General features: G+C 46.5%; 1 protein-coding gene across 1 annotated transcript in view; it reads right to left on the reverse strand.

The window, feature by feature from the left end:
* Window positions 1-4,964: 4,964 nt before the first annotated feature.
* The window catches only part of LOC120848987 (high-affinity choline transporter 1-like), a 31,118-nt gene continuing 11,055 nt past the window's right edge, over window positions 4,965-25,027 (reverse strand). The window contains exons 4-7 of the mRNA XM_040221057.1: window positions 17,537-17,692; window positions 15,472-15,620; window positions 6,515-6,667; window positions 4,965-5,087 (exon numbers count right to left, since the gene is read on the reverse strand). Coding sequence (XP_040076991.1) covers window positions 4,965-5,087; window positions 6,515-6,667; window positions 15,472-15,620; window positions 17,537-17,692 — 581 coding nt within the window. The remainder of the gene's footprint in view (window positions 5,088-6,514; window positions 6,668-15,471; window positions 15,621-17,536; window positions 17,693-25,027) is intronic.

The raw sequence follows: 25,027 nt of genomic DNA on the forward strand, positions 1-25,027 counted from the left end.
CTGAAAGTGGAAGTCTGCGAGAGAAGTTTTTTAAACACCACACGAGCCAAAGGCGGTCTGCTCTGATATCCGCGAAAGACCGGAGTCGCGCTAACGCGCCGGGTAGCAACAGATGTGAACGGCGCCGTTTATTACGCACAGTAAGTTTGGTCGACGGCTAGAGAGTTCTCCGCAAGTGTGAACGCGGCCTAGGAGGTCCCATTCGGTGGCATTGAAGTCGATCGTGCCCACGGGAAAATGTGCGAGCCATATTAAGAAAATGCGCGCGGATCTATTTTGCATTTAAAAATGAGTATCTGACAGAAACCTTTGTGGTTCGGAGAACAATAAATAAAGGACGTCAGCCAACAAAGTCCTAAAAGTAGAAATTCTACGTTTCGAGGCCTACTACGCTCTTCAGGCGTGACTATGGCGCTGGCCGTTCAGGAGCAGTATTTTTCGATCTTGTTTTAGCGTTGTGGCGTTCTTGTTGCTTTCAGCGATATGTTGTCGTTCCTTTATGTTTATCTACTTTACACGCGACGTGTTTAAGACTAGGGTTTCCTAACGTACTAAAAATTTCCCAAAAGTGCAAGCGTAGCCCATGACCGTATAACGATAAAGTTAGCGAACTTGCATTCCCCCTAAATTATGGGAAGGCATTTCAACGCCAAGTGTGAGGGGGGGGGGGGGGGGGAGGAAAATGGGTGAAATTATGCACCAGCTCCTGATCCTCAATACTTTTAACAAGGAATCTGATTTGCTATTGCGACAGTAAAATATAAAATTTCACGGGGTCTTTTATGTTATTCCTAGACGACTTGAAGGTGAAAGCGCAAATGCCGATGTAAACGTGATAGCGAACCTCCGAAGACACCACGCTCTTTGACGACGCACTTCAGCACCGTTTCAATGGTACTTTTGGTTTTGGTACGTTCCGTGTCGCCGACGTGTTTCTGGCACTTTTCGTGTCGCTGATGTACTTTCATTCAAAGACTTTGACGGTCGACTGAACGATGAGGCATATAAGGCTTTAACAAATATTCACGCAGCGCACCTCAAAGATCGCTGTAAAGGGGTATTCACATGAAGACAGCTTTCGGAGAGGGACGGCGGGTGACCGAAGAGGATATTAGCAGATGACTTAAGGGGTCGCACTCTCGACAGCAAGGCTCGGTGCGAGCTGTCCAGAGTAGGAAAATGGAGGCGTACATTCGATGGCGGTACGCGATTACGGCACCAGCGCTATTAGATACAGGAGACGACGAACTGCTTCCTGTTAAAAAAAAGAAGATGCTGGGTGAAAGCGTGAATGTAACACAAATAACGAGTAATCTATATCCAATGTTATGAGGACCTTCTTGAGGACTGCATTGATGGATAATAAAAATTTCGTGAAAAAGTAAAAGAAAAATTCAACAAGCCGACAACCTGCTCAAGTCGTGATTCCAATGTCACCGCCAGTTCCTGGAAAGCACGATCTGTAAAGTTGCAAGGCACGCGAACAAAATGCCGTCAATTAGGACGAGATGATCCGCCAAGGCGGGGGCAGTTTATATGGCCCGAGCGAAAGCTTTCCTTTTCTCCGGGGATGCTTATGTCAGCGCGCCTCCACGAGAAAGCGTGTTCGTGGTACCACACGATGTGCATGTCGGGGAGTAAAGAAAGGGATTTCTGCCTCGTGTGAATACGTCTTAAAAGTGTCGTGCCGCAATATTCGCTTTGATAGCTCTTCACATTACAAGAGCTTTCTTGTAGTATGGGGACCCGAGGATACTCTCACCCAACGCCATTGGCCAAGAGACTTCTATTACAGTTCTTTGTGATATAGTCTCAATGCACCTTTATTTTTAGGTGTTTGTTTATTATTTAGCTTTTAAATAAAGAACAGTTTCTGATATTGAACCTTTCGTCGGCAATTATGAAGTATCAATTACCACGATAATTTCCGGAAAAGGTCTGTTGCAAAAGTAAGCAAAAATGCAAAAAGTAAGCAATGAACTGTACAGACAGTGACTATCTTAAAACGAAATATTTAAAATGATACCATTTTTGTGCTTTACAATAGAATCACATGAGCTAACAAAAATAACGACTCATTAACTTACAAAGCATATTTTGATAGTACATTTGCCAGAAACTGCGATCGATAGATTAGCAAAGGAAGCTTAGTATTCAATTATAAACTTTCCCTATTTAGTTACGGCAAATTGCAGTTTTCTAATAACAAATACTGGGTTGCGAAACGTGTTCAAGAACAGCTTGATATGTATTCATCGCCATGTGCCGCTTGGAAGGCGACATGAGCGACAGAAACAACACAGGGCCCGTTTTCTCGAACGCGAACCGTGGGTTAAAGTTAACTACTGTCCCCAGAAGGGGGAATTCTAGGTCACGTGACTGGGGAGAGCAGGGGCGCCGAGGGAGGAGCAGTACCTACAAGCAAAATGGCCGCGACGTCGCTTAATGAGGGCTAATAGTTCTGCTTGATTCTGCCGAACATTCAGTTCGATCCGGCTGTTATATTAATGGCACACCATCAACCTATTAGCACGTCAAGCAAAGCGGTAGTTCAGAGGGACTACTAAACTAACCGACGACAGCACTCCGCGAACGCATCACTCTTCAGCAGTCCGAGATCCAAGACATATGACGGTACATAAGCCTTGCAAGCGTTTTTATGGTGAGTAAAGAAATGTTTTGGAACGAGTGTTGATATACATTTATACTAGCACGTTTAATTTGTTACATTATGCACGCCAACTCATGAGCAGCGATTACTTTGCGGAGAAGGGGGTTATCCTCGATGAAGTCTTCGTTCCGGGTGAACAGCTGGGACATTGTACAGTTTTTTTGTTCGCAGTGCGCCGACAGTATGCCGACAGCAACGAGGTTTCTACATACCCCCGTGGCCAGCAATTCAACGGTGACGAGAAGCTTAGCTTCACGTCACCGGTGGATCGGTTGGGCAAACGGAAGAGAGGGCAAACAGGGGTGCTATGTTGCGCTTTTTGCACTCCCAGGAGACTTGGAAGAAGGAAGTGACGTCAACGACTAGAGCAAACGCAGATTGGATGTTGACAGAAGAAAACAAAACCAACATCCAATCTGCATTTGCTGCGTTGTTGACGTCACTTCCTTCTCCCTAGTCTCCTGGGAGTGCAAAAAGCGCAACATAGCCCCCCTGTTGAGATCAGCAGGAATCGCAGAAACGTGCGTCGCAAGGAACAAAAACGAGACTACAGCACCGGCGTTGCTAGACTGGAAGGCACACGGGAAAGTTATGCGTTGTTTATGGCGAAACATATTGAAGGAAATGTTTCTTACATTTTCGAATATTTGTCGACAAACTCTAGCGTAGTAGCTAACATTTTTTCGTACCACCTGAAGCAAATAAATTGGTCTTCAAGTACAACATTACTATATTTTGACTTAAAATACCTTACTAGATAGAAAGCAACCAGCGGGAAAGAGGATAAACAAAATGACCGGCTTGTTTCGCCGATAGACAGCGCATACTACTGCCCAATCAAAAATGATTAGTTGTTCTATATCCAGCCGTTTACTACAGTACCTAGGTACTTTTTCCTTCCTATGCAGCGTGGTTTACCAAAATAGGTTTACCCTCGCTTTGAGAAAACTCGCCCAGATGTTTGGGTGCTCGTAGCGTGGTTTCCAGCAGTGAGCGAATCAGTGATGTAAGAACAACAAGTGTGAGGCTGCGAGTGGACCACAGTTGATTTTGCGTGCGTTCCACTACGCATCGGTATTCCCAGATATAATAAATATCATGAGGGGATTCCGGTGGCTGCAATCCCGCCATGTTCGCAAATTGAATTATTTTTATCAATTATAGCAGTAGTAGTAGTAGTAGTGAACTCAGTGTTGTCCGAGATGGGGGTTAGGGAGGTGGGCCTGCCGTCCTCTTCTTCCTCAGGCGGCGGCCAGGCCCTTTGTTTTGGCGGCGACTTCGGCCATCTGGACGACCCGGAGTTGGATATCCGGGTCTGAGTTAAGCAGTGCAGCCTCCCACTGGTCTGGAGTGGTGATGGGAAGTGGAGGTTTTGGCGGGATGCGTTTTTGAGTACTTATCAGGGGGCACGTCCACATGATGGGTTGAAGATCGACCCTACCTGCGCATAACTTTCAATCGGCTGTACATAGCCCAGGATACAGGTCACTGGGTTTGGGAAAGTGTGCGTTTGTAAAAGGCGCCCGGTAACTGATTGCGCTTTATCTAAAGCTTTAATGAGAGGCGGGGTAATGCCTAATGCCATGTTGGTAGTATTGTAAGATTTCCTTGTAGGACACCATACGGTCCTTACCTGAACGACGAAGAGTCTTGAGCTGCTCATGATGAGAGGGTATCGTGCGGCCGCGGATGGCGAGTTCTCGGGTCGCACTGAGGACCTTTGTTTCTTGGAAACCGGAGTGCGCCGCTGCCCAAACGAGTTGTGTCCATCTGCGCCGGGTTTTGGGTACCTTCGCCAAACGTTTTAGGGCTTCGGGCGTAATGCGCCCTTTCGCGAAATTTCCTATGGCTCTATTTCAGACGCTGAATGAAATTGGCCGTGGATGAGGAATACGCCAAGGCAATTGCGAGCACCTCCCCGACCTCCGGCGAGGTTGTAATGACTGAGTTTGCAGCGTTTGTTTGATTTTGTTGATCAAGTACGGCCACTGCTATGGTGTCTAGATTATTATACTCGGCCGCGTCTACATGGGCCACGTCTTTAGGATATGCGAAGCGTATGTGTATGGCTCTGATTCTTTCCTGTCCGCGCCCTCGGTTGTGCAGAAGGCGGGTGTTCTCTGAGCTTTCTGAGCTCTGTGGGAATGCCCTGCTTTTGTCCCAATTGGGTGTTGTATGCAATCCCGAGTGATTGGAGAATGCACTGTCCACTTGAGTCTCCGAAAGTTTCTCCAGTTGGGAAATTCTTTTAGCTCCTCTGAGCTCGTCAAGAGTATTGTGTATGCTGAGAGCCTCAAAAGTTTCTCCTGCGGTGTCGCTTGTAGGCTCTCTTGATCATCAGGTTAATTTTGGTACGTTCATCACTTTTTAGTTGCAGGAATGGGGTAGCGTAGACTATTATATTTATGATGAAAGCCTGTACCAGTCCGAGTAGATTAGTTGTTTCCATGCCGTGGTATCTGTTGGTGATTTGGTATAAAATGTGCTTGGCGTATTTTCATACCAGAACACCCTGACCGGCGATTTCCTGATATGGTCCTATTGTGACCGTACCGAGCGTTGGTGTCACCACCTTCCGCTGATGGAACCCCTCTAGCATCAGACAAAAGATGTCAAATCCGAATGATGTCACCAGCTTTTTTCTAGCTAGAAGCTTAATTTGCCATTAAAAACAACTTTATATTGAAAAAAAATTAGTCATGAAAACACATAAAGGTGGTCGCACTTATGGCTATTCATTTGGTCTCTTGTTGGCATTCGTTGACTGCGTTTTGCTCGTGCTTGCTTCCTGTCCTGTTTTTGGCCCCTTGCCTCCAAGTCTGAAATCGGTATAGCGTCGCCCTGGATTGCGACGATCCCTATGTAGTTCCGTAGATTGTTCTGGTGACAAATATTTCCGAAGGTTGAAAAAAGTATTTGAGATACTGACTACAATATAATGAAAAATGTAATTAAGATAGAGTAGCAAATACTCTGGACAAAATGAGTGTGCGAACTACCGAAAATGCACTAAAAAGTATTTGAAATACAGTATATTGAGAAGAGTACTTAAAAAAGGCAGAAGTTTGCTTGTGCTGCGTCCAGCTCGGTTATCTCCAGTACACGGTCGAGGAACACTCAGAGCCCCACTGCTGTTTTGTAGCTTGTTTTGGGTCCACGTTGCTTACCTCCGGGATGCGGCCTACGAACACTCGCAGTTCCGCTTATGTTTCTTAGCTTCCGCAGCGTCCAGGTTGGTTTTCTTCCCTTTATTTCCCGGGTGCTCCTCGTCCGGCTGCCGAACGTCCACCTTCGACCACCCACGTCCAATCTCTGCTTCCTCTCCATAGCCACTGCATTTCTTTTCTCTTGCCGAAAAATTCCTCAGCTCCCCCAAGGTCAGAGCCAGCCGACATTGAAAGTCCAGCGGCTCCTCTACCGGTTCCCATGGGATAGCGCTCGCAAAACTCCCTGAAAGCAGGTTCGCGCTCTCTCCCCTTCAAACCAATCCGCCACGACGCTATGCTGTGTGAACAGGTCCTCATACCGCTACGTTCAAGCCTGTAAACAGTGTGACCGGGATGATAGCAGTTTTATCAAACATGTGAGCAGGTTTAAACTGGCCTGCCACATCCATATGCGGTTTGAACAAGTCCGCATATTGCTACACTCAAACCTATGAACAGTTTGACTATATATGGCCGAATAACAGTTTGAACAAACCGGTGGGCAGTTTGGGTATAGTGCTAAACGAAGGCTCGAACCTGCTACCTGTATTGTTGAACGGGCAACGGTATGAACCGGTTTGAATTTCAAACCGTTCTGTTCTTTAGTAGGGTGTGATCTTGTCGAAAGAGAATTTACCTGCCAAGGCACGCCCCCGAAGACAATCATGAGGAAGCTGTCCACGTAGCTGGGGACTTGCCATGGAGCCATGGTTCCGAGCCACTGGTCAGGCGACAGGCTGCCCAGGGGCTTCACGTGATCGTTGCTCAGGGCAAATGGAAGGGTGACCCACTGGAAAGCGGCGAAAATGTTGATGGTAATCAAATTTAAAAAAAAAACTTTCATAGTGCACCAAATAATAATATTTATCTTTATTGGCTCAGGAGAGCCACGGCACCACAGAAAGGCAACAGCACGTACCACAGAGGCCCGTGGTGCCGGGTCTAATGATGGTGATTATGTGGTGATATAGTATGCAAAAGTGATGGTGATTAGCATATTATATGCTGAAATTTCCTTTCCTATGTTGAAAAAGAAATGGAAGTTGAGTAATAAAAGAGATGAGGAAGAAGAAGTTAGGATCAAGGGTCCGGGAGCGTGGAACGTACATATGACGTAAATGCTGTATAAAAAACATAGTTTATTTATACAAAAGCACAACCAGGCGCCTCAGTCTAGCGTTGCACATCTTGGAGCCGAAACCAGGGATAAACTCAGTTGACAATGTTTTGATTATCGGACTGACGAGCCGAGGCTCATCGAGCAACCTAAAGGAAGCTTACTAGTTTTCAAAAGGCAAGAACTTCTTGAACGACTTACATCTCTCGATAAACATCAATCAACGACAAAGAACGTTAACGCAGCGTTTCACTTAGCACTGAGAAAATCTTTTACACAACTGGAGATTTACATTTCACAATGAATAGAACGTCAAAACAAGACTATGCCCAGAAACAAAGCAACGGACATTTTGAGTGACATGGATTCAACATTTTTGGATCAAACGTAAATCACGAAACTGAATTAAATGACAGAGCATTTAGGTAGTATATAAAGATTCGGCTGCCCACTTTAGACACAGATATAGAACCTCTAGTTCCAGACAAGGACATCGACGAAGAATATACACGAAGCCTCGTGTACAGCGACCATCACAATCCATCTCATCAGACTGAATCTCTTGCACCAAGTAAAGTAAGGATGCAAGAAAAGAACTAATGAATCGTATTCGAGAATCACCCAAACCAACAAGGACATATGACATAGAAAACACAAACAGAAATATCGAGAGCGAAACGATGTAAATCAGCATGGCTTCAAAGAACGAGAACACACCTGCTTTAGATGGCAACGCTGTGTTTGCCATGAACAAATTAGAATGTAAAGCGACCACATCGAAACACGACAACGAAAACACAGAAATCGCTCATATTGCTAGTGATGTGATTGCTGCGCCAATCGCGCCAAACTGCGCTAAGGGGCTAACCCTGCTCCATCCTGCTACATTTTGCCGAAATATAGGCAATCTGCGCCAAGCCTGCACAAAAAAAAAAAAAAACAATTTCGGTTGCCTTTGGAAACCGAAGCTAAACTGAGGACCATACTTGAGCCTGCATGTGTTATGTGGCGCAAGTGGCCGCCCCACAAAAAGCCCCATGCATCAATTGCCTACCCGGTCTTGCATGGATTTCCAGCCATCTCGCGTTTCGCGCTCTCGTCGCCTGGTCGGTTTTGTCCAACGTCTTTTGTTAAAATATTTTTAACGATAGACGCGGGTGTGTGAGGACGCTCCGACGCTAGCGTGTTGGATACCAGCCATGCCCTCATGCAATGAAACGAAACCACGTCTTTGAGCGGCAGAATTACTTTGTGAGCTGAAGCACTCGCCTCTGAAAGCAACGGCCGTGGGAAAATTATGTTTGGTCCCTGCCTTCTAGTCACCATAGTCGCTCGACGTCGGGTGTTACCGTGCCCACGTCGCTATAGATATAGCGCTTTCTAAATTGAAACTAAGTACCGCAGCATGTTTCTCAACATTTCTGTTCTTGTTTAAATCATCCCACTTTAACTCAAAAACTGCGGTGTCGAAGTATGGATTACCTAGGTTTCCCACGGTGGGCTTTCTTTCGAGGTGAACCCTTGCACATGAACAATCTGCCGCGAAAGAAAGTTGGTGAAGAGAAGTAAGCTTAAGCAAATAAGGCAATTTCCGCACGCTGAATCCCCACAGCGCGCGTGTTAGTCTCGAGTTCATTTGTCCCACAAAGCGCTCCAAGAACTTTTCGACTCTGGCTCGCAATGTCCTGCATCAATGCGCTTAAATAGTTTTTTTTTTTTTTTTTTTGGTGTGTGTTTATCTTGTACCTTCTTTGGCGGCCTCGCAAGCACACGCCGCTGGACCGTTTTTTGTCATATGCTTGACAGTTACATTTTGCATACAATTTTGGGGATTAGTTGGCAACAGAGCCGAGTGGCACGGTTTCGGTCTCGATCGAACAGTTGTTGTCCCGCTCGCTCGACGAAGCACGCGTAACTGCAAATCTGCCGAAGTTGCCCTTACATGAATGCAAACATGATAGCACGACAGAGGCACCAGCCGGGACGCTTGGAATCCACTGTTTCACGTTTGCTTACTTTTGACGAAAATCTGGCACGTCGGTAGCCAGTAAAACGGTGGAAATCGTTTTCTTTTTTTTTTAGAATTGCTCGGCAATGCATACAACACTGTATACTTGTGAGATGTCTCAGCAGTAAAAACACAAGTAGCAAGTTACATCACAACACGTCACATCAGAACATAACACAGCACAAAGTGCCCTTTGTTTGTACAGCGCTTAAAACGACTATTGTTTTATTTATGAGAATACCTGCTCCAAAAGGCACATTTGAAGCTCCGAAACACTGCCTTGGCTGCTCCAAAAGCCACTTTTCCTGCTCCAAAACACTGTTTTAATTGCTCCAAAATCCACCTTTGCTGCTCCAAAACACAGTCTGGGTTGCTCCAGAGGCCACATTTTCTGCTCCAAAAAGCTGTTTTGGCTGCTCCTAAAGGTGCTCGAAAATGGCTGTGGCCAATCATATCACTGTATTGCGCACAATCATCGTAAACCAAAGGAATGCCCTTCCTTGGAGCTTTACTTGAACCACAAGACTTTATCGACAAAAACAAAATGTCCGAATTTAAATTTGAATACAACAGACTTGGCAAACAGGTTAACTGGGCGTGTTGGTATATATTTATGATGGAACAGCGCGAATTTTACAATGACAGAGGAAGAAACAGAACAGGACGAGCATGGTCCTGTCCACTTCCTGTCTCTGTCCTCGTAAAATTCGCGCTGTTCCATGATGAATATAATGAGATGCTTAGCCATGATACTGAACGAGTGACGAAAGCGTTTTACCCTAAGTGCGGTCAAGCGGCCACGCCTCACGACAGAGTTTATGAAAAGCTGCAACAAGAGGACGTTGATCTCTAATCTGTCGTCGAAGTCAACAGCGAGAAACGGAAGCGAAAAAAAATAAAGGAGATATAGAAGTTACAGCCAGCGAAATTAACAAAAGTTAACAATGATTTTGACAAAGATTGAAAAGCAACAACTCAATATACACATGAAATATAAGAAAAAAGTCGATAGTTTTTTTTAAATATTTCATCTCTACGTTTATGTGTAGCACGAGATTGTTGAAATTCCTTCGACGCGTTGAAAAAAAAGAAGGAAGTTGAGTAGTAAGAGAGAGAGAGAGAAAACATCTTTATTGACCATCAGTTCAGGGTGTCAAAGTGGTGTCTAGGAGGACGCCATTCAGAAGGGCGAGGACAGGTGGATCATGGGAAATTGGTGGCGTCTTTCGATGGCCCTCAGCTTCTCCTCGATCGTTGTGATGTGGTGAAGAAGGGCGTCGAAGATGGCGGGTACGTGTTGGTGATTTGTGGGAGAGAGCCACTCTTTCCTTATCGTAGGCCGGAGCCCGGGAGGGAGCTTGGAAAGTGTAGAGAGGATGGATGGTTGTGCATGGGAGGCATTGCCAGTAGGTGTGCGTGTTGTTTGGGTAGGCACTGCAGAAGGGACACTTAGCTGTGCCCTGATCACCTTGGAAGAGATGAGTATAGTGTGGGGAGGATAGCGTGTGGGTCTGTGCTCGGCGTAGAGTGCTGGCCTGTTGTCGGGAGGGTGTGGGAGGCGGGGGTACGAGGGCGAATCTCGATTCGCGGAGTTGCGGAGTGTGTCAGAGCGCTGTTGATATGTTTCATTGCACTGGACTTGGGGTTCATATGACGTAGGCCAGTAGATCGCAGGTACCGGAGTGGAAGTCACTCCAGAAAGTGAACGTGCTCGTTCATTGCCTGGGATTAGAGCGTAGCTAGGGATCCAGTAGATGTAGAAGCCAAGGGGGGGGGGGGGGGGGGGGGTTGTGGGCGGCTCGAAGCTCGCGCAATATGTAGTTAGGGAGGTGGTTGTACTGAAATATGCTGACTGCCTTTTGGGAATCTGTCAGAACAGTGATGGAGGTGTGTCCCTCGTGGGGTTTGGCGACGCCATGGTGAATGGCGGAGCACACCGCCTGACTCTTCAAGAGGTCTGCCGAAGGCGATTCGGTGTGTTCGCCTGAGCGTTGTTTGGTCTGGGGACAGTGAATTGAGGTGCGGCCGAAGTTTATGCTACGGTCGTAGCTGGCGTCTGTGTAGTAGATGAGGCACCGCTGTGCCTGAAGTGTGGCGAGTTTTGGAGATATGAGTTTGGCTCTGTGCTTGCGGCGTTCCGATTTACTGTCGGGATTCATGTGTTTGGGTATGGGGAGCGTGGTTATTTGGGGCACGGTATCCCAGGTCGGTGTTTGTTTCGATGGGAGGGAGGTGCATGGTGTTGTAACCGAGGGAGTGGAGAATGTACAAACCGTGCAGGGGCGTGGTTAGCTGTTGCTGTTGACCCAGTCGGTGCAAGTCGACTCGCTCCTCGAGTGTGTTGAAGGGGTCCATCTGTTGTAGGTGCCCAAGGGGAGCGTACTGTTGAACGCCAAGAGCAAGGCGGGTGTGTTTGCGGAGCTGTGTCTGGAGGTGTTTAGTTGACGGTTAGTCACCGGGGTGTAGGGGATATGGTAGAGTACGAGAGAGTAGATGAGAGCTTCGATGGCTCTTCTCATGTCGCTGTCTTTGAGGCCTTTGTGGCGGCAAGAAACACGGCCGAGGATGTGTCTGATTTGATTTATCTGTTTGGAGAGGGTCTGAATGGTGACATCGTTTGCACTTTGTTTTGGATGGTGAGGCCTAAAAGCTTCATGTGCGGGCGTTGGGATATGGGAGTGCCGTCGAGGTGGACGGTGATCAGCGGCCTGTCGGGATTGGTTTTGCATTTGGAGATGACGAGGAGTTTAGATGGAGGAATGGCCATACCTATACTAATGGCATACCGTGCGACTGTGTCGCAGGCGTGTTGCAGTGTTTCTTCCTACTGGCCTGGGGAGCCGGTGTTGGTCCATAAGGTAACGTCATCGGCGTAGATGGACAATTTGAGGTGGGGGATGGCGTCGAGTTGTGCGGGAAGTTTGGTCATGGCAAGATTGAAAAGGGTGGGAGAAAGGATGGAGCCTTGTGGTACTCCTTGGTGAAACGGAAAAGGTGTGTAGATGTATCCAGGAATTTTAAAGGCTTCCGTGCAGTTCGATAGAAAGTTGCGGATGTAGTTTTAAATTCGAGGGCCGCACTGCGTTTCTCTGAGGGTACTGAGTATGTAGTCATGCGAGAAGTTATCAAAGGCTTTGTAGGTGTCCAAGCTTAGGAGTGAGCGGAGTTGGGTGGTGCTTTTGTCTTGGAAGAAGTCATTGTATAGCCGAAGGAGACGCGGTAAGAGAGATGATGAAGAAGAAATGAGGTTGAAGGCTCTGGCAGCGTGGAACGCAAACAAGAATGTAAATATTGTACATAAAACATCGTTTATTTACAGAAAATCACGACCAGTGTATGTACAAGTGCATTAGGCCTAGGAGTGGTCTTTGCAACGCTTGTCTTCGCGGGCCCACCGTGGGTTGCTGAGTTTGTCAACAAGATTGGTAATTAAAATAAGAATTCCCTTTCGACGAAAAACAATCTTGAACTTTACGCCTACACCCCGGAATCGCTGGCTCCCGCTCCACTGGCAACAACGAGCAGGGGCGCTCGTGGCGGTAAATATTGTATTCAAAGAGCAGACGATGCTCTTAGACGATGCTCCCAATGACTTCTCAGTTTCCGACCGAGAAGTGTCAGCGACGGAAGTGAGTCCGAGCAGTTCCACACGAACGCTGGCTCCTAGCGTTCCATCGTGCTAGAAAACTGTTTTTACCGTGGTAGCAAACAAAATCTTCCATACCCTTCTGCTTCTGAAGCGGCATGTGGGTCCACATATCGGCGGATCGCGAGTACAGCCGCCACGGCTGGCTCCCTGGCACGCTGTTCCGGTGGACCAAATGCGAACGGTTTTTCATCTAGCATCTCGTGCTGAAAAACGTATAATTTGCTGGTCATTGGTTGACTCCGAGAATCTTGAAAAATAGTAGTGCATTGTTTCTCACGGACGACGGCGACGGCCCTGTAACCGCCTCTGACACTGGGCGAAAGAGGCTCATGGTGCCCACGTGCTGATGTTTATACATCTGACGTCCCAACAAGATGGCGGATCGTTAAATTTTAAGGTTAGTTTCGGTTTTATTGTATATTTGCGATTAAAATTATTTAAAAAGTTTTGAAAAAATTCACTTGCACCTCTAGGCTAAGTTTATTCTGTTCTTTCAGAAAATATGTTTTGTTTAAAACATTAAAATGGACGCCCCACATAACCTATTCACACATTTTTACTTATCCAAGCACTTGAGAGATTGATATAAATAATGACTCTTCACTCTCCGAAACGACGGTTTAATGTATTCTAAGTAATTTTAAACAATCGCACCTTAAATATTGTATTTCATAAGTTATAAAATTTTAAAAATAAGATCGGTTTCTAGGCACGAAGCCTAGAAACCGTCTCTGTCTAGTGTGATGGCCGCGTCCAAAAAGTAGTCCCTCGATTTTCGTCTGATGGAGTCACAGAAGTGTCATACTGTCCGCGACCGCAATCTTGGCGGTGCCAAAGCAGCGGTGGTAGATGTGACAGACACCTGCTTTGGTGAATGTTGCTCTTTAGCTTGACTCTCCACCGAAGCATCATCAGCCAAGGGTTGGGGCACTGCGACGACAACGACATCCGTGATATCGCGTGTTTTTTTTCTGGAACTTCTGTTTCCTACCACCAGGATCGCGACATCTGACAGCAATACACATTTGTGACGTCATTTATTGCTACTCGGAGGCCACGTTCGATGCATCGGGAGCGCTTGAAACACACAAGTGGGAGACGCATTCTAGGCGGCGAATGGACCTTTCCACACGAAAACGCTATGGAGGGGAGGGATAAAGATCTGCTCACTGGTGGCAATCGCCAGTCCCGCTCCATCGGGACAAACAAGTTCGAAACAAATAGAGGATCTATCATCGTCGTCGCAGTAGGTACCTTTCCGAGAAGAGTTTTGCGTACGCCCTGTCTCGCGGGCTCAATGAGTTTACTCTGCTTTCCTTGTACCTCAGCTGATCACGTGACCTGAAAATCCCTCCCTTCCCATAGTTTTTCGAATTCGAGAAATCTCTGCGTATGAGACGTGGAAAAAGCCGTAGGCCTTTATTGTTTGTCCCTGGGTTACATCTAGAAACGTATCATGCCGCTCGTAGGGTACAAAGCCTATTCTAAAGCTACGTTAATAGCACCAAAACACTGTGGTGTTTTTCATACAAATAACTAAGATGTTTGCTAGCGCTACCTCCAAGTTGCCCTCGGTGAGTTTGCGCATGCCTCGAGCATTTCTCGGAAAAGCCCAATATTCGCGATGACGCTTGCCGCTATCCGCAGACTCGAATTTTCTTACGACTATTTTGTCCGTTACGGAAAATAAATAACTAAATAGAATCACTCGCTAGTTGGTAACGTTTAATACGTTAATAAGATTCGATACGGTTCTACCAAAAGCGAACCTAATGCTACAGTAAATTGCAAAATCTAACGAACGTTACTTTTTTTTTACTTTGGATTTTAATAATTCGCAGCCACAAGCCGCGGTTACGAGCTTCGACGGCAATTAAGCGTTTAAAGATCGATTTCATATTATCGTTACCCTTAGTTTTTCAAATTTAAGGTATACAGCGATGTCCCGATGGCGCGTTCGACCTCTCAAAGTGACCAACAACGTGACTAATGTTGTTTAGATCTAAGGAGAAACGAGTGATGTAATTTGGTGGAAAACAGCGTAAAATGGCACCGAATTTATTTTACTCGTTAATCGTGTCAAATCTTAGGGAGTGCGTTATAGACCATTTCAATTCAAGTCCAACCGCAGTTGACGCGACGATTGTATTGAGCCGATCGTGAAGCGTCAAAAGTGCATCATCATGGCGCTTATCGGTTTTGTGCCTTGTGATTCATCGACTCAACCGATCACGCATACTGAATGCAATGCGATCCCGCTCTTTTTCTTTTTTTTTGTTCGTGTTTTGTTTAGTCGGTCCCGGCAAACCCACAAAGACAACACGCATTGTGACAATGCAGATTTGGCACTTTTTGATTCGCCAGATCAAATCGTAGCATCTGCTAAGGTCGGAATTAATCTAAACAAAATAAATATAACGCGTTACACACAAAAAAAAATGTATGAAATATGTTTTTAATTTTTGTAACGACGATTTAGAGCGCAGCTCTTGAGGAGAAGGGGAAAGTACTGAGGGGAGGGTGTGTCCCTCCTCCCTCCTCCATACCCTCTCTTCCTTCCCTTCTCCTCCCTTCATGCGCATAACGCGCGTCCTCACGCGACGTTTCGGCGTGGTGCCGAGACGTCACGTGATGTTTCGGTGTAGGTCACGGTGACGTTTCGGCAACGTCCCATAACGCACCTAGCGGTTACGCCCACGCCGACGCCGACGGCGACGCCGCTCAAACCGGAACCGGGCGCCCAAGAGCTGCGCTCAGAAACGATAACGTCTTTAACAACGCCGCTGCTTCTAATATGTGACTTTCAAGAGTCGTTCTTACCAGTCCAAAAGACATGATGAGCAGTTGGAGGACGTCGGTGTACGTGATCGAGTAGAGGCCTCCTACGCAGGTGTACAGCGCCACCACCGATGCCGCTACGCTCACGCAGGTCACGTAGCCAAGGCCCGTGATTACGCTCACCGTGGCGCCTGCAATTGATTTCGGTTGGCACGTTAAAAAGCGCGACGGAGCGCTCTTACCGCTCATTCACACTGGAGGCGGATCCGCGTTCACAAAGCGGTTGCGAACGCGGTTCTATAAAGATAAAGTACAATTGTACGTGCACCCGATGACATCAACTGCGCGTGCGATTGAACTGGATCTTCATACAACCGCGTTCGCAACCGCCTCTGGAACGCGGATCCGTTTCCTGTGTGAATGAGCGGTTATTCCGGGGGGATAGACGGAAAAAATATAGGACGAAGCTTGCATCCTGGAACAGAAGCCTGCCGTCTATTTAGAGCGTGGCTCTTAGGCGCCTGTTTGCGGGTTGAGCGGCGTCGGCGTAACCGCGCCCACGAACAATGTCACGAGGGTCATCAGTGACATCACGAAGGTCACCAGTGACGTCACGAGGGTCACGAGTGACGTCACGAGGGTCACCAGTGGCGTCACGAAGGTCACCAGTGACGTCACGAGGGTCACAAGGACTACGATCAACGTCACAAGTGACGTCACGAGGGTCACCAGTGACGTCATGATGGTGACGTGTGACATTACGAAGGTCACCAGTGACATCTCGAGGCAATAAATGACATTACGATAGTCACCAGTGACGTCACAAGGGCCACATGTGATATCACAAGGGTCATGTGTGACGTCACGAGAGCCACTAGAGACGTCACGAGGGTCACCAGTGACGTCACAAGGGTTACATGTGATGTCACGAGGGTGACATGTGACGTCACGAGGGCGACGTGTTACGTCACGAGGGTCACGAGTGGAGTCACCCTCGTGAAAGTACACGCACATACCCTCCCCTCCTGCTCAAGAGCTGCGCTCTAATTCGGCATTACAGGGAATTGTAAACGACTTTTATTTTTTATCTCTGATAGCACGCAGGGCGTAGCCCAGTATGTTCACGATTTTCGGGTCGTTTTTCGGCGTTCTTATCGTCTGATGGCGCGACTTGACTTGACAGTATTCATGCGATAGGGAGTCGCCAGGCTCTGCATTTCTTAGACTCTCAGTGACTATTAACCGCATTTACGACGAAAAGCCTCACTGGGGTCGCGATTTGCGATTGGTCAAACGCTCACTATAACGTATTTATTCTTTTATTACCGCCGGAAATCAGCACAGCGTCACAGGGTCAAGTGTGATTACGTTGGTTTATGAATGGGATGAGTACGAGCTTGCATTGTTATTTTTAATTATAAAGAACACTACACCGACTTGACTTCCCAACGTCAACAATTTAATCGGACGTTTCGTCTCCCACGCACCAGACATCATCGCTGCGTGCTCAGGGACACGAATGAACATAGTACAGAGACCCGAAAGCTATTCAAGGACATCCATGAATGGGGCCTCGGTTGGCATGGCTGGAGGATGCGTCATTACGAATGCACCTGAAATATAAACACTTTCGGGGGCCCCACCTTTGTTCTCACGCCAAGGTCACTGTGCTCTGAAAAGCAAAGCTTTGACCCGTTTTCCAGCAGTGATCAACTAGTTCAGTTTTTGACCTCGTGGAATATGTGTCCCTTTGTACGTCCCTCTTGTTTACTTTGAGGAGGGGCTGTTCCATTTTCGACCAGTCTCACCGACGCGGAATGAGTCACACTCCTGGCAGAATCCTGGTAGTTCACCAATACCTCCTCAATAAAGCCGTGGTTCTGAATCTTAGAGCGGGGCCCAGATTGCACACGAGTGCTGGGTAAAAATCAGGATAGGGGATCGTGTTGGCGGAACATCAGTTGCGGCCAGGCGCTGACGCGAACCGATGCCTGTGCCTCGCACTGGCACTGGCCTTCGGTATGTGACTTGGAAAATCTATCACCATGCCATCTAGAAGCTATTGAGTTCACCCGCCTGATGTGCACCGTAGAGAGACAAAGCCCACCTAACGCGTTCAAGATGGCGCCGCACCAGAAGAGTTCTCCGGCCAGGGCCGGAATGAATAGCACCGCCGTCATGCGGCTCCCGATGGCCTGCTCCAGGGGGTCCAAGAGGGTCACGTGGCCGGCACGCCACATAGGGCCCGAGAAGAGCGCTCCAACTGAAAGAGATCGACAGCTTTTGCTAGCCACTATAAATACATTGCGGAAAATGCCGTAAAAACTACCGCGGGCGAAAAAAAAAAATTTGACAAAACCAATATCTTGGTCGTGTTATTCTTTGTTCAGAAGTGAAGCTTGGGCACGTTTTTAAGGCATGATAATTCAAAACATACAGCGAAACACACGGGATAGACTGACCTGACCTCAACACAGAAGTGGCGCTCCGTGAGTTCCTTTGTCGGCTAAAGAATTTGATTTTTTTTTTCCAGGACGACAGCATGGCCGATGATTGTGCGGGTTTCAGTGCACTCTAAGAAAAATGGAGGAAAAAGGTAGCAACGTCCCGTCCTCCTCCCTTCTGCTAACGCGCCCCCAAGCGGATACGAGAAACAGGGAGGAACGAAACGTTTTTTTCCTTCTTCAGGCAGACAGGGGAAAGCTTGCCCGCTCTCGACTCACCTTCTTTCGGGTTCGTTTTCCGAGCACGTCGCGCACGTTGTTAATTATGTTGTTGAGTTGATAGAGCTTCAACGGCAAGGAAGGCCGCATGTAATTTCGTCGTCTAGTCCAAACGTGCAGAACATTTCGGTTCCATTGACGTTTTTATCACTAATTTTATCAAACGAGCAAACGAAGCCGCTAGAAATGGATACTGGGTAAGATGGGCCTTCTTGGATTGCGGGACCCACGCCGACCTACAGTAGCGGAACCACGCGGAACTGCGTTGACGTTTTCGACGTTATGAAAATCGCAGGAACTGCGTCCACGACATGCAGGTTTTTGCTGCCGGCTGCCTGGGTGCCTTCTGCACTGAGTTCGGATCTGTTTTCCGATGCCGAGTGCCAACTGGCGTTCAACGTGGTTCTGTATTTCTGCGTGTCAGCAATATAGCAGCAACATCGTGATGGCAGTGTTGTGAGTTGTGAACAGAAGACTGGAATTATCGCCGATGCGACCGTATGTTCGCGTATCAGTGGTGTAACAACTGGATGAGATGACGTAAACTGTCGGGCATTAATGCCGCTGGTCGGGCCGTGATCGAAGGGGGCGGGGTGTCGCAGGCTGACATTCCGCTTTACATTGAAAAGTTTAAGATCACTTGAGGGATTAGGCACGTGCAATCGATCGACTTGCGGATAGTCATGTTGGAACGCTGGTCTGAACAGTGAGCTCCTATCGTACAGTGGCCAATGTAACTCGGAACTGTCTCGTCCCCGAGAGCGATTGCGCTATGGGGCAAGGACAACAGTACAAAATCGTGACGGAGAGTACGTATATTTACAGTGTGGAATTTTAGCATTAAAAAGAAATAATACGTAAAATCGAAAAAAAAGGTACCCTTTATTGTCCTGTTTAAATATACTACGGTTCCTCCAAAAACTGCCCTTTAAGTGGCGCGCTGGGATGAGCGCTAGACGTTTTCGAGCTCGCCACGGCGTCGCTACATACACTTAACACCTGCCGCAAGTCGCGGCTTTGACTGCATCCAGGTTGATCGAAAAACGCTTTCTCTGCCCGTGAAGCATCACTTCCCGCTGAGTGAATGTCCGCTCTACAGAGATTAATTCAAGACGGCAATTGCAGCCAAATAGAAAAACAAACGCTAAAAAAAAAAAAATACAGGCTACGAACGACGTCTTTTACGGGGAACCAAACTCATGGCTTCGAACCGCATTGGAGTGGCTTGATTTATCGGCTTTCAAATAATTGAGCGTTTACTTTTTAATAAGAGATCCTTCCCCTGAGCCATTCGATATACTCTCAGAGATAAGACATTGCTGGAAAAAAATGAGCATGCTGGGAATATTTTTTGTTCATTAGGGAGTCACCGAGATATTCCGTACGTTCAAAACGGCCATTATAATAAATGTATGTTCACCTGATGCTTGCAGTATGCGGAATGTGTCTACATGTGTTATAGCAGAGGTCGCAGATCGAGGTTCCCGAAGATCCCGATGCGTAATGGTGACCTGAGGAAATAAAAATATTTTGTGTAGAGCATGAATTGGGCGGTACCTAGCGCCACCTAGCCTAGCTAGTTGCAGTTACTCTGCTTGACTCTGCCATCGATTTAACCTTTCGCGCTACGCGCTCAAGAGCGGCTTCAAGTTCGTTCTTTTGAGAACGGCTTCTGGTTTCGCGGATTGGTTTTCCATTCCTTCGTGATGTGCGGTTGGCGAACGTATTGTGAGTTGAGGAACACCAAAGGTAAGACGTAAAGGGCGCGAAGTAACTGGGTTACTGTTTTCTGTTTAACATCGCAGTGCTGACGACAAGAAGACTGAGTAACTGCTTTCGAAACGGAAGTTTCTGTACCTTCGGGGAAATCTGGCTTCGAAAATTAACACAGCTCGCGGAAAGCTCGTGTTACGCTTTTTTTTGCTGCTCCTCTCGTCCCGTTAAGCCTCAAGATCGATTTGCTCGATCCAGGGCCGCTATAATGAGATGCAGGCGACGTAGGAACTATTTGCTCCCCTGCTTCAGAGACGAGAGTTCCTCCCTTTTTAAAGGAACATAGGTTACAAGACCGTTCCTCCACTTATGGAAAACTGTCGATACCCTTAATTTTTCTAAGAGTGTGAGGTGTTATTTCCTTTGTGTGTTTCCTTTGTTTGATCGTGTATATAGGCTGCGCCTTGATGATTAAAACTTCAGTTGTAAGTTCACTGGTTGTTTGTCGCCTTTCTTCCGTCCAGTCTGTTTCGCGGCACGTTTTAAATAATAATTATTTGTCTTCGTCATGCTATCTTTTCACGTTATTTTCCGTGATGCGCTCAAGCTAGACACGCGTGCGTTGCTGTGCTCGAACAACCAGGGCCTTAGAGAAGGGACAGAGACAAGAGCAGAGATGGCAAGGGTCAGCACCTCCTATAGTACGTTTAAGCTTAAAGCGGCCCTGCAATCATATTTAAACGTCTAACTTCTTTTTTTTTTTTTTTTTTTTTGCGGTTTCCACGTCTCTTGGGGTCCGGGCAAGTGAGCGGGCGCGGAGACAGTAAGTAAATATCAGTGCGTCATATTTTAACCGGACGACGCGGAGACCTCCTGCACCTACGAGGGCGACCCGCGTTGCCGAAAGCGCGCGATTTGTGACTTCTTAGGTCCTGGACTTACTACTGGTCAGAGCCGCTAAAAGCTGTTTTTTTTTTAGTCTAGATACAAAATATAAGTGTCACGAACGGTTTCAATTATGTATGAAAGTAGTTTTTTTCAGTATTTTAGATCAGAAAAGAAACAAGTGCAGTTTATAAACCATGGAAGCAAGAAATGACCCGTTCACATATACCCGCCACCAAGCGGCGGAAAAAACGACGCATACTATAGTCGGATGCAACCTAAGAACAATCTTTTAGCTCCACCCACAAGCGCATTGCGCCCATGTGAAGTGCCTCCGCCGTCGAGAAAGTAGTTCGCTAGCAACGTTGCTTTTTCTTCCTCCAGGAAACGTGTCTTAAACTACTACAATATTTATTTAATTCATTCAGGACATTTAAATAAGTTAGAATACGTTTTTGTCAACGAAATAGCTGTTTAGTAAAGAAAGAAAGCCATGTCCAATGTACCGTCTTCCCAATTCATTTTCTGTCCAAGATACTGTCTAACATACCGTCTAACATACCTCTCAGCAGTGCTAAGCCTCGCGCACGCTTCGAAATTTTTGTTGGCGATAGCGTCGCTGGATTCTCACGTTTTTGCGCAAAAACTGCTGCAAACGCAAGCCGATACCATTAAGATTTCGTGGCGTAACCTCGGGCACGTAAAACACGGTGCAAAAAAGCAGAATAATTGTCACGAGAAACTAGCGTCGCGTTGCTAAGGCCAACAACCATGTTGAACTTTTTTTTTTTTTTTTTTTTTTTTTTTTCAAAAGGATTGCGATTGGTCCACGGAATCGTGACGTCATGAAAACGATTGGCTGGCGTTTCTCGGCGCAGGATTACATTTTCCTCTGAGAGGCATTTCCGTTTTTTTCTTAGCTTGCAACCAACTATAGAAAGGGCTAGTGGGAAGAAGCGCAGGATATTTCTTTCGGGTGTCCTGCCTCCACCAGGCGCTCGTTGCATTCCGTTGCGCTTTTGCTGCGTGTCCATGCTCGAACTTCATGGGCCGGCAAAGTATTGTCGAAGGTGGCAAGCTTGTGCTAAAGGTGGAACAACTGGAACCCGCTCGTGCCATTTTTCTTTCTCGCTTAGGTAGCTATGAGCCGATAAAATGGGGGAGAGGAGGAGTCGACAGCGCGCGTAAACGTCAGAACGCCGAGCTCTAGGTCGAAATATTAGTGGGTAGACCGAAATTTAATAGCTGCCATTGTCTCGACTGCACTTGTCGAACACGCTCGAACGCGGAACGCCGGCGACCAGCGTTTTTGCTTTCGCATTCGAACGCGCTCGAAAAGTGGAGGAGAGACAAGACGCAACCTTTGTTTTTAATGCATTCGTCGAACGCGTTAGAACGCGGAACGTCGGCGTCGGCCTTTGGATTTCCAATTAAAACCCGCTCGACGAGTGCACTGGAGACAGGGGCAGCTAGCTTCTGGTCTACGGAACAATCATTCCAACCAGAACTCGGCGTTCTGCATTCCCCACGCGCTCTGGTCTCATACTTCTTCAGTTCCACTGTGCATAGTTCCAAACCGATGTGACGCTATCGGGAATACAAGCTCCCTGAGTCGGTGTGCCCTAACCCCAAAGCCTGAAATAAATTATCCCTTAGTACTCCCGCAGCTAACTGATACCGCCAGCAGCAGACGCGAGTATTACACTTTACAGCCACCGACCGAACCACATATTTCATTAATGTTTGGAGGTGGGTTGGTCGGTGGTGCATACTAAACATATAGTTAAAAAAGCGCGAAAAAAAACAACAGCATAAATACAAGTACAAGAAGGGACTCAGGCGCAGCGCTGTGACTGTGTTTAAGTCCTGCCAGAAAGAGCGTTTAGAACGAATAGTCAACAAGAAGTTGGGAAAATATTAACCCGCAAGCCGCATCTTTAACCGCATGCGGAAAACTCTTCTTTTTTTTTTTTTCGACATATATTTTCCTTTAGAAATCCAGTGTCAGTTCACAATATTAACAGTCTGTCAAAAATTCAACGACACGCGGGATACTCTTTGGGGACGGGGGAAAAATAATATTATATTGAGGGAGCCTTCACAAAATTTAGCACAAAGACTAATTGTTTTTTCTTGTACAAAAGTTAGGACTGGGTGATTGCTTTCTATCGCATTCTCAGTGCTAATATAAAAAAAAAATGGAAGATAATTTTTTCTTTAAACATTTATCTCCGAGGCATCTTTTGTAAAATAAACTATTTGTCCTAGAAAATTTCTTATTTCTTCTTATTTGTTTAACTATAGGACAATGAAAATCAGTAAAACCTTCTAAATTTATCAAATGTGTACCAGAAAACATTTTATATGTTGAATTTTTAGGAAAAATGCGCAATACTCGTTCACTTTATAATTGCGCATTGAGCAGGTGTCACAAAATAGGTCTGTACGACACGTGAGCGCAACGACACGAGAGCGCAACGACACGAGAGCGCAACGACACGAGAGCGCATGTCCGCGCCTTGGGAATGATTGGTGTTTGAGTCTTCAAATATACATGTTTTCCCGGATCGAACGCTTTACGCCCTTTTATTGGTTGAGTACTCAGACCTGTGGCAAGTCTAGAAAATTCAATTTTCTCAAACTCGAAATGAAGAAGCGAGATACAGAGTGTCGGAAATATTTGTTTATCAAGTGCCGTTCCATAATATTTAAGAAATAAAAAATAAAAGACTGAATGATTGCGCGAAACCTCAGAGGTAGTCCAGCACGCACCTTTGGTCGTACTCTTCAACTAGCTTGCTCAGATTCTTCGCTACGCGAACGTAGGTGGCCTTGCTGCACCTTTGTGGCTCTTTACGAAGTACATCCGCCAGCTTCTGCTCTGTCAAGCTCTGCTCTCTTTGAAATGTGGCCACTAGCTTGTACGTTCCCGGATGATGCAGCCCCAAGGACTTTGAAAACATTGGGCCAGGACTCGACGCGATTGTTTGTCCTCAATCGACACGTACATATTTTACCAATATAGGTAAAATATATTGAGCAATAAACTTTTAGTTTGTTGCCCAACATATTTTACCATATATCAGTACCTCCAATGTCCACCAACCTTGAACAGCATATATCGAAGACAATATCCACAAAGCACAAAGCCTTTTTTTAAACAAATATTGTTTTGATAAAAAAAAAACAAAAAAAAAAAAAACACGTCCTGTATGTTGCATACAATTTACAATATTTTTGGGCAACTAACTTACGTGCAAAAACTGCGCTATCCGAGAAAATATGCGTTTGAAGACTCTAATACCGATCAAGGCGCGCCCGTACGCTTTCGTGACGCGTGCTCTAATGGCACGCGCTCCAGGGTCGCGGCTCTCTCCCGTCGTGCGCATTGGTGTCGCGGCGCTCGGCTGTCGTGCACTCTCGTGTCGTGCGCTTTTGTGGCACCCTTCCACAAAATAGACCATTTTCAAAAGTGCGCTCCATCTAGTTGCGCCAATTAATCGAGTCCGTCTTTGTTTGGGTACGTACTCCGAGCATGCATTGAACACTTGGGTAGCGTCAGTGTTTGGGACCAGCTCGGCCCAGCTTGTAGGAATACTGGTGCTGCGTCAACAGCCGGTGAGGATTCGTATCCAATCACGCCCCCGTACACAAGAAATGGCCACCGCCAATATTGCTTCAAGGGGTTTTAGTATTAATTTTATAAAACAAACAGAAACCTGCAGAGGTATATTTTCTTGGTATTAATTTTAGTAAACGACTAACCTATTACTTTAATAGCCTGCCTTAGATTTCTTTAAAATACAATAAATATGTTAGTACAGCTAGTTTTAAATGCGTAGTTTTAGAAATGTTTAAAGTGCCCCATTAAACACCTCTAAGTCACTCAAGGTGACTGTTCACGCCGAAGAGAATTGTGTATGGCGCCCGACTAATTAAGTGACAAATAAAGTTAATTTACATCGGACATTAGGCATTATACGCACTTTTATACCAAGCAGCTCTAAATATCTCGAGATCGAAACCGAGCCATTTGATGCCTTTGATAATTTGAAGAGATCTACTATAGTCCAATACAATTAAGAACGTGCCAAATAAACACCACTTGAATGTACAGGCTGCGACATTGATTCACACCGCGGGCCAAACAGGAAAGGCGTTAGCCAACACGAGTTCTGGGACATGTGGGATTGTGGAGGAGAAATATGTTGGCAGAAGGAGCGCGAGAGTTCATTCATTCATTCATTTATTGATATTGTCAGCCGATTGGGCTCTTA

This window comes from Ixodes scapularis, unplaced genomic scaffold, assembly GCF_016920785.2.
Source record: "Ixodes scapularis isolate PalLabHiFi unplaced genomic scaffold, ASM1692078v2 PGA_scaffold7__128_contigs__length_106722199, whole genome shotgun sequence".
NCBI classification, from domain to species: Eukaryota; Metazoa; Arthropoda; class Arachnida; order Ixodida; family Ixodidae; genus Ixodes; species Ixodes scapularis.